We start from the raw sequence: 15,164 nt of genomic DNA, 5'->3' as shown, positions 1-15,164 counted from the left end.
GTGCCCATATACAGGTACGTAATTCAACTTTGATATCTCAAGGGAGTCACTCAGGTTTAGTTCATTTCATGCCCACTGTAGTTTCAGCACTCTCATAATTACATTTTTTGCCCACACAGCATCGCAGCACCACACACATGCCGCAGTGGGTCCACATTGGTGAAACAGCACGTGCTGCGAAAATACCCAGTACTATTTCCCCTGAAGTGTTATTCCATCTCCACTGTGGCGCCTCACCACTTTGTCTGCTCAACAATTAGCATCCAAATCAAATCCCTCTGTTGAGTATCACCAATTGTTAATGTGTATTATCATCATCATTTCCATGATTAGATTTCCTCATTTCCTCCTCTATTATCGCTGCTTCCCTTCAAGGAGAGGTAAGGCCAAGTCCCATTTGTCATCAGGAGAAAAAGTACATGGAGAGGCACTTAAGAGAAATCTCAGCCATCTGATACAGTCATTTCTGGTCTGATGTGAAAAAAGGCTGCCAGAGAGCAGCCAACTCTGCTCCCAAGTCCTGCAGCTCATTCATGAATGTAGCAGGGGAGGGATGAAAAAGTGGGAGTGGAATGGTTCTTGTCTGACCCGAAAGCCTTGGGGTTAATAGACTCATCATCATTGTTGGCAGCTCTGCAAATATCCCTCTGTCTCTTTGAATGAGGAGGCAGATTGACCGGGAGATGGCGTGAGTGTGTGTGTGTGTGCGTGTTTGTGTGTGTGTGTGTGTGTGTGTGTGTGTGTGTGTGTGTGTGTGCGCAGGCATATATTGGTTTTAATGTGAGTGTTTGTGTGTGATTGACTTCATGACTTATTTTGTTGGAGTCTCTGTGGTTGGAAAAAGCTGAGAGTGGTATTTGATGGAGTTGGATGAGTGTGCGTTTGTGTGTGTACTTGCACCAGAGGGAAGAATGTGTCTGAATGTGTGTGCGTGTTTGTCCTGTATGTGCAATGGTGTGATTTTTCTTTCTGTATACAGACTGGCAGAAGTGTCAGACCAAACCAGGTCAGGCTGGGTGAGTAGCTGTGAACATTACACAGATACACATACTGTAGCTTTACAGTTACACCGGGCATGTCGGTGTCTGTTAGGCATGGCATGGCTCATTCTGTCAATTCAGGAGTACTGTATCTGTGTTTTGAAACAGGCATTTTGTTAAAATACTAGTGTCAAAGCCATTACTGGAGCAAGTCTCAAAGAACTATTGATACATTTTAACTATGCTTTAAAGGATGGATAACACATTGGGTATAAAGCTAAGGGGATTGATGACACTGCATAGATAGCTTCTATATCATCACATGCTCATACTATTTAATTTGTCAGAAAGGCTACTCTTCCCAAGGTATTAAAGCAGGTCAGAGTTGTTCTGTTGGAGGAAAGGACATTACTGACCTGTTTCAATTCTCCCTATGGCATCAAACATTTTTAGAAAGACTGGCTAATGACCAGTTTGGTGCTTATTTAAGTAAATACAGTATTCTTAATACCAATCCGGGTTCAGAAAATATTATTCCACAGTCAGCCCATGTTCACCTGACGGATGGACAATGGGATATATGCTGTGCAGGGATATCTCTTATTGACCTTCAAAAGGCATTTCACACATAATTTAATGTTATGCAAGAAATGAGAGACTATGGATCTGATAACCTTGTATCTTACCTAAGTAATCATATTCATTATGCAGATACAGTAAAAATGGCACCTTATGAGATTCAGGAAGGTAGGTGTGGCGTTCTTAATGTTAGGTGCAAGAAATTTTCATATAAGGCAAAATAAGATGATACATTACATTTTGATTACAATAAAGGAACCCATTTAAGTCTAGGACATTTAAAATCATGAAACGTGTTCTAAAAAATGCCATTAGGGCTCAGTATTTAGCAGCAAGTATATAAATCCCTAAGTGGCCAGGCACCAGGAATTTACAGGTGTTTTACTGGACTAGAGACCAACATAAAGGCAAAACACTAGAAAATTAGGTCAAAATCTATAGATATGTTGTTGTTTTTTAAAATCTAAATCTTTTCAATGTGTGGGGGCCAAAACTTGCTTACCAGATGATGTGAGATACTCAAAATCTATTAGTAATTAGTATTAGTATAACAAGGAGAGATGAGTGAATGTACTTAGTATTTTAGTAAAAATGGACTATTAATATAGTGAGTAATATCCACCATAATTGAACTAGCATGTCACAACTTCGAGGTAAGTCTGTAATGTAGCAGCAGTCTTTGTTATTATCATGATTTGTGGCAGGCTGGGACCATTATGGACATAAGTTATATTTGTGTTATAAACCAATTAATCTTTTGTTTTGATTCTCTTCTTTTTTTGTTATGTGAATATTCTGCAAAGACAGTGTATTACGTGACGTTTATGACGCAATAGAACCAAACCATATGTTAAAGATGTGCTTTGTCCGTTGATGAGCTTACAAAATAGATAGCATTTTAAAAATAACCTTACAATATTTAGCCCAGCTGTATAGTTTAGAAACAGCAGCGGCTTATGGAGGCCTAGGTATTTTCTATTTATAGCAACTGTCAATTCACAACACTGCAGGGCTTGTCTCACATGCAAGCTCATGCACATTCATAAACACACACACACACACACACACACACCCAGTGCTAGCAACACATACTAATCTCTTCACAGTCTCCTCTTCCTAACCTTTCCCTGAACTATGTGTGTTTAACAGACTTGGCTGTCATAACAAAGCTTTACAGTTAATCCCTTCGTTGCCATGAGAACCCCCACCCCCACCCCCTCCCCCCATCATTTTTGAACCTCTGTGATGAAAGTGTGATATCCACAATGAAATGAACAACCAACAATTAATGACAGTCAGAGACAGGTGAGGCCAAAAGCCAGTTTTCATATACCGACTGAGTTGTCTTTGCCTCTGCCACAGCATATCCCTGAATTATGCTGATACTGGTGCTTCTAGGTAGCCTGATTGGAAGAGAGTTGTTGTTTAAGAATGGCTAAGACAGGGGCTCAGGTGCAAACTAATCTGCTCTAACCCTGCACTAATTAGGATCAAGGCTAGCAGCCACTTTCTCCTGGTTATTGATCACCGGCCCCATCTCGTTTAGAGAAGTATTTGGCTCCTATGAGAGTGACGCGGGGCGCACATAAGAGGGAGCTCTCCCCTCCCTGCCTGCTGAATCTTGTTTGTGTCTTTGAAATTCAATATCCAGTTCCTATTTAACATCAGGCCTTTCCAAGTGTTGTTGAGTCTCATCCGTTAGACCTCCAATCAGCCGGCTGTGTTTGTGCCGGTTTCCTTGATCAGTAGTCTTTAACTGACCTCATCTGACCCACTCAATATTCATTGTATAGGTGTCTGTTAACCAGCAGCACTAGCATCTCCATCTGTCTCTAGATCACACACTCTCATGTCTGCCCCTGTCTCTCTTTCACTTTCTCTCTTTCTCATTTCAGTTCATTTAAAATAAGCTTACGTGACACAGTGCTTCCAAAGTAGTATGATTTCCACAGTCAGGTTGTTACTAGCGGGGTGAGAAGATTATAGACTCATTGGACATGTGGTTGGCATGAAGAGATTTATAGCTAATTCATTTTTTAATCATATAAATGTAATAATTCCAATAATTCCATATTTAAATGACTGTTATTTAATGTCAGTGTGAAGGACAAATCTCTGACCCAATATAGAGGACTTTTGTTCTCTCAAACATAAGTCCCAGATTGGCCAAATTAAGATGTCATCATCTCATAACGTTGATATAGCAAACATGCTAGCAGACAGTTGCTTATTTACACATCCAGTAAACATGGAGCAACATTAGCATTCATTTGGAGTCATGGTTTTGTCTACTTGACTAATGTAAGACTAATAGTCACTCTCACTGTAGCTCTGTTTTGGTCTCCATCAACTCCTGAGGAAAATAGCTTTAGCTGCTAGAGTCTCCACTATGTTCACCAATTAGTTACTAACTTTGTCTGTATTCCAATTGGTGCTGGGCACATAGCGTACAGAGGATTTATCAGAGCTTTTTCACTGAGAACAGCTGGCTGCTGCAACTGGAAATGAGGTTGTAAAATCAAAATAATGAGCTGAAAGATGCTAAACTGCTCCGTAGAGGAACTGCAGAATTGGGTGCTGACTCTGTGGGTTCTATAAGCGAAACCTTTTACATTATATTTAGTTGTCTGACCCACTTTTAATGAAAAAGTATTGGTTAGAGCAGCTTTAAAGAGACATTTTGGTTTTATACAACTTGCGTCATCTTTTTGTAGTTACCTATCTGTAATAATAGGTCTCACATGTGCTGAGATCTGGGAATGGTGCAACATTGTTTAAAAGTCAGATAAGGCAAAAAAAATTATGAGCAGTTGGATCGATAACTCCAAATTTAGCCAAACATACGATATTTGAAAGAATGTAAAAACATACAGTAGTTGAAGGATTGGTACCAACATTTTGGGTGCGCTCACTTTTACTTTCACCACTAAATAAAGTGGTTTATGGCTAAATTGTTAGCTTGTTTACAACCTGTCTGATTGTCTGACTGCTATGTTCCCAGATCTCAGCAATTACTGGTGAGTAAAATTTTATCAGACTTGAAAGAGATGATGGCCAAAACAAAATTAAGGCCAAAGTTGGAATCTTGATTTAATAGCACTTTTGTTAGCCTTCACAGCCCGGTTAATTGTTATAGAATAGAAGCAATAGAACTGATTTCAATGCTCAGGTTGGTGCAGTGTTGCATTTTCACGCTACCTTTTTTTTTTCTCCGTCTCTCTCTACTACCTCATGTGCTGTGCAGTGAACACTGACCCTACACTGAGGCGCTCAAATTCAGTGTGGCACGTGATACTTTGGTAGACAGCCATAGTGGGAGGGGTTGAGGCACATGGACTGGACGCAAATACACACAGACAAACACACACACACAGACACACACTCACACATTGCCTCTCCCAGATTACTTGAACTATCAGAAGCTTTAAGAGGATTTCACAATGGGAGGGTGCTGCACTTGAATCTCATGCACCTGATGGCTATTGATCCATCCTAAGCTTGCACACAGACACACATGTGAAACGGGCACAGTTGTTAGTTCTTGTCATTAACAACAAGCTTCTGACCTTGCTTCATTTTTCAGTGCTCAGTGTTGTCGGAGGCTCTACTCTGCAGTAGTCTGTTCCTTTGAGTTCACGTCTACAGAGCAATACTAAAATTAAAATAGCATAGTTTTAATCTGACCAACTCACCAGATTGAGTTGTTGGACAGAAAGCATCCAAACAGTAATCCACAGCTTATTAAAGAGGAATAATAAAAGTAAAATCCTGAGCGTTACACTTTCTTTACACAATTGCAGTTCTAGCAGAGGTTGCAACTGAAATAAATCTCTCCATAAACAGTACAACACTCGCTGTTAGGCTCATTAGCAATGCTGATGTGAGTGGAAGATTATGAGGGTAGTGCTGTCTGTAATGGAGGAAACACAGAACGAGTCCCACAAACATGTAGGTTGATAAGCAAAAGGTTGCAATCAGCGAGCTGTCATGTCATGATAATATTATGTATATTGTTTAGGGACAGGGAGATACTGCACCAGGATTACGTTGGATGGTGATACATTAGGTGCAATTTTTTAAGAAAGCCAGGTTTGACCTACATTTCCCCCTCAGTTAAAATGTAAAAATGTAGACTGTGTCAGTGGTTATCAACCTTTTTTGCATAACAGCTCCTCAAAAGGGAGTAGATGAAGCTATAACCAGCCTCATGTTGAAGCTGTAAAATGCAGGACGGTGAATGTTGACACCAAATATTGAATTTTACCGGTGCTATTTTGAAATATTTAGTATTTCATGCAGGTTTTACCTTCCAGTAGGCCACAACTGTTTAACCTTTCACACATTATTATTGGAAGAAGGAATGCAAAATACTCATACATCTGAAATCGCAAGCCTGATTATTTTATATATATGTTAAAGTTATATATTTGCACATTTCAGAAATCATCCTGTAACACCCAAAATCATTTCCTGGAAGGGGATGAGGGCACTGATCCCAAAAGCAAAAGCATTGCATTATTTAATATTTTAGTTAAACATGCTTCTAAACAATGCTGTTCCTTGGATCACAATTCAAAAGTCATTACACAGTGTTGATGCCTTTTAGACAGGATCCTGAAAGCAAAACAGTAATAACTAGCTGTTAACGTTTCGTGCCATCATCTGTCTACTCGAGAATGCATCTGTGACAAACACATTTTTCAGCAATACGTACCTGACAAGACGCTGAACCGCGTTAGATCAAGATTTTGTTGTGCAAAGTTTTAAAAAATGCAGTCCAAACATGTTCAGTGACCTTGCTGTCATTGAACAGTCCATCAAAAGATGAATTACATCTGAATCATGGGATCTTGGGTATAACATAGCTTCTACATTTATCTGTTGTGATTGTATACGGGACGTGTTTTGAAGAGGGTACCAGTCATTCTCTTTGCTGAATGAAGGATAAGCTTGTGGATTTTTTTCCCTGAGTCCAGTTTTGATTTGGTAATTATGTGTGCATTATGTTTTCAGCCATGACAAATGGAGCTCTGCAGGTTCCTGCTCAAGGCTGGATTCGGACTCATTTCTTTTAAGTTTATGTGAAAAATTGCTGACTTGTGGCCATATTTGATTTATAATTTCTCTTCAGTTTCATGAACAAAGGAAAAGAAATAGATTGATCACCATATTGTGAAAGTAATACAACGTAACATATATGTAAAGCTTATATTCTCGCAAAGTTCTCCACCTTTTGTAGTTGGCATGTTTTTCTTGTCCTTCTAAGATGTGGCTGATTCTCTGAGGAAAGAAGAGCAGCACACCTGACTGCTGAGGAAAAGTGTTTTTCCTTAGCACGTTTTAATTAAGGCTGACATTAGCTAATTCACAACATGCATTGCCAATCCCTCTTGGGTCCGCCTTGGCTGTTTCATTTGCTGGTGTTGAGCCAATGTGTCTGTGATTATAAGACCAGCAATGTTTCAACCACATCTGGACACTGGTGGGACTTGCCAGCTGCTGGGCTATCATTACAGATCATCACTTGATGACAGTGAGTGTAAAGCACTATTTAGATGGAGGCAGCAGCTCTGAACATTCTTTTGGATGTGCTCAGCTGATTTCATTCATCCACTTTTTATCCTTTCATCCCAGTCCAAACCAATAGCATGCAAGCTATCTGTCTTCCAGATTCAAAAACACCCTGCTGTTTGGAGAATTAAGGGCTGTGAAAATCTTTTTGAAGCATTTTTGAGAGGGGGAAGAGAGTGACATTTCTCACTGCTCAATTCACAAGAAAACATTAGAGATTTTGACCAAAGCCTCTATAAGAAACAAATTTGGTGGCAAGCATTTGCTACTTTAAGATCTCCTAAATGCTATAGATCAGCTTTTGGAAAGAAGCTATACAAGTGACATGTGGTGGAGAAGATTTTAATTGCTGCAGAGAGCTCAAGCTGTTGAGTCATCAAGCTGTTATTCGCAATGTAAATATGTCAGATACATAATCAGCTGTTTTTACATGGTTTCAGATGCTCAGCTGTTTCATGTCTTTAAGTCTGAGAGGATTTTTTTTTGAGAGATGAAAGAGCGAGAGACAGAAATAGAAAGACGGACAGAGGAAGTGGAGATGATTTTTTAGTGGAGAGGCACACAGCAGGAAGCAGGCTGCTGTCTCCTTGTCCGATGCCCTTGGAGTGCAGCTTTGGTGTGTGAACTCCCATAAGACCTCTCTTTGTTCTCAGAAGATGAGGGCTGGCAGAGTGTGACCATACACTTACACCTGAAGCCATCAAAAAGCAGAGAGAATAACACTTTTGTACTGTACAATGCCTCGTACTCTCATTCCCTCCAATGTTCTTGGCCGCAAACAGGACAAGAGGTCCTCGTGGTATACTGCACGCCTTCACACAAATGCAACGAAACCAGCTGTCAATCAACAGCAGTCAAAAAAAAAAAAAAAAAAAAGTACAAACCTGCATGTGCAGATACATAAATGGCAATTTGAATGTCAGATTTTCATCTTGTTTGAATGCACAGTTTGACATTTGCTTCAAAAGAATGTGAGATGTCTCACGAAACTGAAAAACAGCAGCGTTCATTATTGAGATTAATTTGGGGAGCTGCTACACAAAGAATATTGAAATATTGATTAAGGTGATGACAGTAAATCCATGCTAGATTAATTACACACCAGTCAACAGACTATAAATGATGACACTGTTTTTTGGTTCATTTGCATGTCACCTTTGTGGGAGGCACAGTCACACATCAGTTTTTTTTTCTCTGTGTAAAAACCTTGTGGATGAGACACAATATCAGCCTAAAAGCAATGTGTCCTACATCCCGTGTCCCACATCTTTCTCTCAGAGGAGCAGGGATAGATAACACAGAAAAGTGAGACTGGCAGGCAGGCGAGAGGGAAAGGTAAGGGCCTGCTGTTTTGGAGACAGCAATAGGGCTGTATCCTGACAAAACATTTAGTGTGACAGCGAGCATTTTACACATTTTGCAAGATTTCAGAACTTACATCAACTAGGGCTGCAAATGATGATTATTTTCATTATAAATGTTTTTATCGATTCTTTTTATTGCATTTTTATATTCTTTTTTTCATAATTTAGTCTATCACAATATCACAAAATAGAGAAATTGCAATTTCCCAGAGCCAAAAGTAACATCTCCAGAATGCTTGTTTTATCCAACCAACACTTTAAAACCCAAAGATTAATTTACAATTATATGAAACAAATAAAAGCTGCAAAACCTCACATTTTAGAGGCTGTAACCACAGAATGTTTGCCATTTTTGCTTGATAATTGACTTAACAAATGATCAAAAATTGTTGGTGGATTAATTTTCTGTTCATCGACTAATTGGTTAATGGACCAATCATTTCAGCTTTAATATCAACTTACTTGAGCCATTGTACACAGAGAAACAAAAAAGTTTGCAAATTATGATCATAAAACACTTAATTTGATGTTTCTCCATGACCAGACTATAGCCCACCCCATCCATTCCTTTCTCTCTTTGTTTTCCTGCCACACTTTATAACCTACACTCATTCAATAACTGAGTTGTATCAGTGAAAGCTAGAATACAAACAGCTCAGAGGGGAGGGGGAACAGAGGGCATGTGTGAGCGTCTTGGTAGCATGGTAGAGTGCTGGACTTTGGCATGGGCCATCCATCTGTCACTTTCTTACACCCTCCCTGGCACTGACGGCTCATGGTAACGGCAGCCTGTGATGGATGACTAATCTTCCTCTGGTAATGAATGAGACACCACCCCCTGAATGCCAAGAGGGTGCTGATGGTGAGGGTGGCTGCCTCATTGGCAACACAGAAATCATACGAGGAATGGCATGCAAGCGTGTTGCCCCGCGTCTGTGCCAACCATAGCTTAGCAGCATCTCTTGGATGAGGATTTCATCATAGTCATAGTCTATGAAAACAATGATACACAGGAAATCTATTAATTCTGCTTCTCTCTCTCCTTCTGTGCATGTGTGAATGCATGTGTGTGAGTGAAGGAGACAGGAAAAAAAGAGCACAGATGAATGTAAAAATTAGATTGCGCAGGGTTTAATGATGGAAACAGTGTAGGTGGGAAAGAAAAGGACATCGTGGATGATGTACTGTCAGGTTGGTGAGAGAGGCTCTGCAGCCGCACCAGTCAAATCGTCTTGACTGTGTGTTGAGTAGCTGAGACCTGTCTTATCTTCACCTCATAATGCGCAGGCGTGATCCTATCTGAGCCCCGCAAAAAGCTGTTACCATCTGAACTAGACGTCGTGTGCGCTGCTCTTCATGTGGCGCTCAAACCAATCCTGAAATTTTGATACATATTATTTTGCAGCTCATCGTCGTCATAAAAAAGGGGGGGAGCCTGGACATGAAGGTTTCTTTGGTTGCTGATCTCTCCGAACAGCACAATTCAACCTGTGGATAGTGTGGAGCGCGTCTGTGGCCACCGGCCAGTCTGTGCTATCTGGGACGCTCTGCCTCCAGCCTGCTTTGCGCGTCTTAGTTGGCTCCGGTCTGTGTCGGCGTGGGATCCGGTGTCCCGTTTGACCTAAGCTGTGAGCAGGTATTCAGTTTATGAATGGCACTGACATGGAGGAAATACCGTTTCAGAAAGTCAAAACCAGGCGGAAGAGAAGTCACTGTCCACCGGGCGTCCCTTTGACCACCATCGTGTGTGAGGACGAGTTCGACTGCAAGGAGCTCGAGTCTCTCTTCCAGAACTACAACCTGAAGCTGGAGCAGACGTCCACCCTCAAAGCCCTGGCCGTCCTCATCTTCATGTGCTCGACGCTGGCCGTAGTGGAGTTGCTGTCCGGCCCCAGTCTCACCATCTCCAAGGGGTCCCATCCGGTCCACTGTGTCATCTTCGTCTCCCTGTTCATCGTAACTAACGTCAAGTACCTGCAAGTGACACAGCTCCAGCAGATTGTGAACCTGACGCTGCTCTTCGGCTTCACTTTCTCTTTCCTCTGCTGTCCCTTCTCCCTGGGTGCGATGGGGATGGAGCCCCCGACGTCCCCGGAGCAAGGCATGTGGCAGCTCATCCTGGTCACCTTCGTCGCCTACGCGCTCCTACCTGTGCGGACACTGTTGGCTGTTGTGTTTGGAATAATGGTCTCCATCTCGCATTTGATTGTGACTGCCACCTCTGTTACAGTGAAAACACAGAAACTATGGAGAACGGTAAGTATAGGCTACAACATTCACACATCGATTATGGCGCCTTTGGTGTTTTTTTAGATACTTTTACCTATTAGTAGGCCTATAATCATCATCATCATCATCACCATTTTTCCAGCATCATCCATACAGTACAATATAACTGGGCCCATGCAGAAACACATAGCCAAGACTTCAGTTCAGCACTAAGGACAGCTCCCTGTGGCTAGACTGAATGGGATTTGCTAAGGCTTTGATCAAATTTGAGGAAGTGTAATTCTGCCACGACCTGTTTTGGTTTCAAAAAAAGACAACCTAGTTCATGTCAGTTCACCAGCTGGACACGCAGTAGTAAAACTGTGAGCCATAAAGGAGAATTTTAGATGAAAAGCTTGATGTTAACTTCTTGTGGCGCTTGGTGGACACACACATAGTAAGTCTGAGTGAATATTTGTTCGCACATCTTTTCTCCTGCTCCCATGGTACTCTGAAATACATGCCTGGAAGTGATTTGACATATTTACTGTGGTTAAGTGATAGTGAACTATAGTACAGTACTGTGCAGGGCATAGCTGTGGTGATGCATACCTGTAGGCCTAAAGGAAGAAAACAAACAAAGAGGAAAAAAAATGAATGAGTGAAGCAGTGTGTATGACCATGACTGTTTCTCTGGGGATATGAATCAGCCCCAAAGGAGCTGGCTGGGAATGAGGAACCAGAGTCAAACACACACACACACACACACACACACACACACACACACACACACATACACCACATTACAGTATATGCTTCAGTTATGAAAAATAGGGCAAAGTCATGCATGTAATTTCAGAGCTAAAATAGGAATTGGTACACCAGTTACATTTGTATCTTTGTACTGTATTCTGTCACAATGAGGCGTACACACACTCACATTTGTGATTGTCATCAGGTGTGGGAAAGAAGATATGTCACATCAGTCAAACTCTCCAGGGGTAATGGAACATTTCTGCCCCAGTGCAACATATGACATGAAGATTGTGCATGTCTTGGAGACAAAATTGAGATTTGATCAGTTCATCACGCCCTTGGATGATGACGGCGTATTTGCGGAGGAGATTGTTTTCCTGTATGTGGGCTATGAGATACCTGCGTAGCCATGTGAAGGACAGTGTTAGCTGCGCGACCAGAGATAGCTAATCCATTAAGCTTAGAGATGAGCTGTGTGGCATGACCCCGCACAGCCCAGGCTTGCACCTACCACCCACCTAGGTCCCAGGCACTGAGCCTACAGTACCTTCTGCTTCATGGCTCATTCTACCTGAAATATTTTATTTCTGAAGCAATAGGTGTGCACTGTCATTTCAAAACTAGTTTATTACCAGCTCCCTGCTCTTCAGCTGTGTGTCTGTGTTGACATGTTCTGCAATAACACTTTAAACGTTGTCTGTCAAGAATATAGACACAATCTTTATTCTTTTAGAGCTACATTTTATTGATTCATCAAAGAGTTGGGAGTGATGAATAGCTATATGACATAAGTTTACAACCTTGCATTTCCAGATAAAGCTTGGATTGAACAGAAACCAAAACACTGAACAAACTAAGAATGTAGACCCTAATCTAAAGCAAATTCTCCCATATAACTACAATGACTACTATAATCAAAACATAAGAATCCAGTCCCAGAGAGTTTGTGTTTGTAATGATGTCCTCTGACATCAAGTACAACAGTGATAACATGCATATTAAATGAAAGCCCTGTATTATCAAATGCTGCAGAACAATACGTAGCAACAGCTATTCATCACCACCTTAATACACCTTGAAAATAATACAGAATCAGATGATGTAAAGGTTATAATTTCTTCACTGTGGAAGACTTTAAGGATCTATTTTTCTGACAGTGAATGGTTGAGATAGCTGCAGGAGTGAGTACACTGCAATAAGGTCAATCATTGCCATCTGAAGGGAAATTAGGGTTATCACCACAGATAAGGACGAGAGTGAATATTTTACACCACTTAACTTCGACGTCCACATTTACTCACTCGCAGCTCTGAAGTAACTTGAGCATCATTTGAACATGTTGATTCTTGCCTGCATGGCTGCCAAGCACAAAGACAGACCGCCGCTGCCAGAAACAGTCTTTTCAAGGCAATCTATTATTCATCGGACTGGGAAACATGCCTGCCTGTGGGGTTGGAAGTTTGTTTGTTTGACAAGTTGTGCACAAATCATATGAAGCTTTTGACAGAGTGTTTATGATGGTCATTGAAATGTAAATGCTCTGAGATGACACTCTCATTTTAAGAAGCAAAGCATAATTAATTTGTTGTAGCTTCTTTTGAGGTCACCTACTCTCCATCATTGACTCCAGTTGTAGAGAACACAAATGATGAATGACCTAAGATATGGAGAGAATGGATTCCTTATAATTATTGCCCAGGGTAACGGCTTGCTATACACTCTAGAAGTGAATATAAGACCTTGTTTGATTTGTGTACAAAGTCAGCCAACCTCAGTCAAGTAAAAAAAAAACTCTTTTCTTTGTGTCCTGCACAAGGTTGAAAGCAGTCATGCTACTCCGCAGTGATGGATGAATCATCCCCCGGATTTTCTAATGTTTTAATGTCACAACCCCCAAAATAGAGATATAGTAGATATAGTATGCCAGTATGGGAAGACTTTTATTGTTCTTGATTTAAATTATATTACACCGTACATAGTGGGATCAAAGTGGCAAACATGAAATTTGTGATTAGAATACGTACTGTATAGTATACATACAGTATATCCTTCAAATCAATGTATTTTTATGAATTAAATTCTACAAAACCCCCATAGACCTCTCCAGGGGACATTTGAGCAGTTTCAGAACCACAATGTTAGGAACATGCTTAAAAATATGCATATGGACATGCTTATGTGTATATATTAATATATACTGTGGATACTGTACACACAAGAACATACACACACATATAGACCAAATTATATATTCCAGTATTTAATGTGGTTACATATTTGAAAATACAAATTCACTTTAAATCGATCATTCTTAAGCAAGCATGTACATGAAATGACACATATGACACACACATCACAACAATTGCTGTACTTATATAGTCCTAATACTATGTTTAGGTATGTTTAAACACCGTACAAAAGAATGTAAAGAGTCTTTAATGGTTTTTTGTTTGTTTGTTTGCAGTTGGTTGCCAACACAGTGCTGTTCACCAGTGTCAACCTGTCAGGGCTGTTTGTGCGCATCCTGACAGAACGAGCCCAGAGGAAGGCCTTCCTGCAGGCTCGCAACTGCATTGAAGAGCGACTCCGCATGGAGGATGAGAACGAGAAACAGGTACAGGCACCTGTACTCTGCTGACACTGTGTGTGTCTATGTTTTCTTTTTCCTCCCCTCTCTCTCTCTCTCTCTCTCTCACTTGTGTCGTGAGTCATTTCGACACATTATTCCTTTCCGTTCTGATTTCATGCCTTTTTAACTCGCGCATTTCTTATCGCTACTAACACTCTGTCCTGTGATAACTTTGCAGTGATTGACTGAACAAAAATATATATTTAAACTTACTTTATCTTTTCTCTGCCCTCTCTCTCTCTCTCTCTCTTGCTGTCTCTTTCACACACATACACACACACACACACACACACACACACACACACACACACACACACTCAGGAGCGCCTGTTAATGAGTCTGTTGCCCAGGAACGTAGCTATGGAGATGAAAGAGGATTTCCTGAAGCCCCCAGAAAGGATCTTTCACAAAATCTACATCCAGCGACATGACAATGTCAGGTAGGATACTCACATCAACCCAACACAAGTGTGAACTGATCCCACTGATATTTACAGTAAACCCATCTTAGCTGTGAATTGACTTTACGCATGCCACTTTTAACAGTGGTATTTGGAGATATCTTCCTCATGGGATAATTTCCAGCTGAAATAGTGGAATAGATACTGTCTCACTGAATTACAGTGCATGCTTAAAATGAACTGAATATCCTGCACAAACATGTCCTCTGGAAAGAAAACTGAGGGCTACACAATGTAGTGTGATCTCTCTGTCCTAAAACATTATCACACCCGAGGCTCCCAAAACCAAAATATCTCATTCTTCACGCTGAACATCAAGGGCTAGCCCCTGACTCACTCATTTATTATCAGTCCAGACATCACTGGAATCATAGCAAAGACTTGAGGTTGCAATTTCCAGTTGTTTATTATTGGTGCCACGTTTTGGAGCAAAGAAATGTTATGAGGGTTACAAGGAACTCACCCAACATCCACTGATGTCAAGATCAAAATCTGGTCTCATTTTTGCAGGGCTAAGGATAGTATGCCAGTGGTGCGTATGCCAACATCAGGGCTGTCATATCTCAACAACCTCCCAGGGAAACAAGGCTTTTGGAGTTAGGGTTCCTACTGGGGA

At 40.9% G+C, this 15,164-nt stretch overlaps 1 protein-coding gene across 2 annotated transcripts in view; it reads left to right on the top strand.

The window, feature by feature from the left end:
* Positions 1-9,654: 9,654 nt before the first annotated feature.
* LOC122994164 (adenylate cyclase type 1-like) overlaps positions 9,655-15,164 on the top strand; it is a 38,134-nt gene continuing 32,624 nt past the window's right edge. For both annotated transcript variants that reach the window (XM_044368714.1, XM_044368713.1), the window contains exons 1-3: positions 9,655-10,750; positions 13,923-14,072; positions 14,409-14,527. In XM_044368714.1, coding sequence (XP_044224649.1) covers positions 10,142-10,750; positions 13,923-14,072; positions 14,409-14,527 — 878 coding nt within the window. In that variant the 5' untranslated portion in view covers positions 9,655-10,141. The remainder of the gene's footprint in view (positions 10,751-13,922; positions 14,073-14,408; positions 14,528-15,164) is intronic.

Source organism: Thunnus albacares, chromosome 12 (assembly GCF_914725855.1).
Source record: "Thunnus albacares chromosome 12, fThuAlb1.1, whole genome shotgun sequence".
Taxonomy (NCBI): domain Eukaryota; kingdom Metazoa; phylum Chordata; class Actinopteri; order Scombriformes; family Scombridae; genus Thunnus; species Thunnus albacares.
Note: the sequence above shows the minus strand (reverse complement) of the source record. Positions and strands in the feature narration are given on the sequence as shown.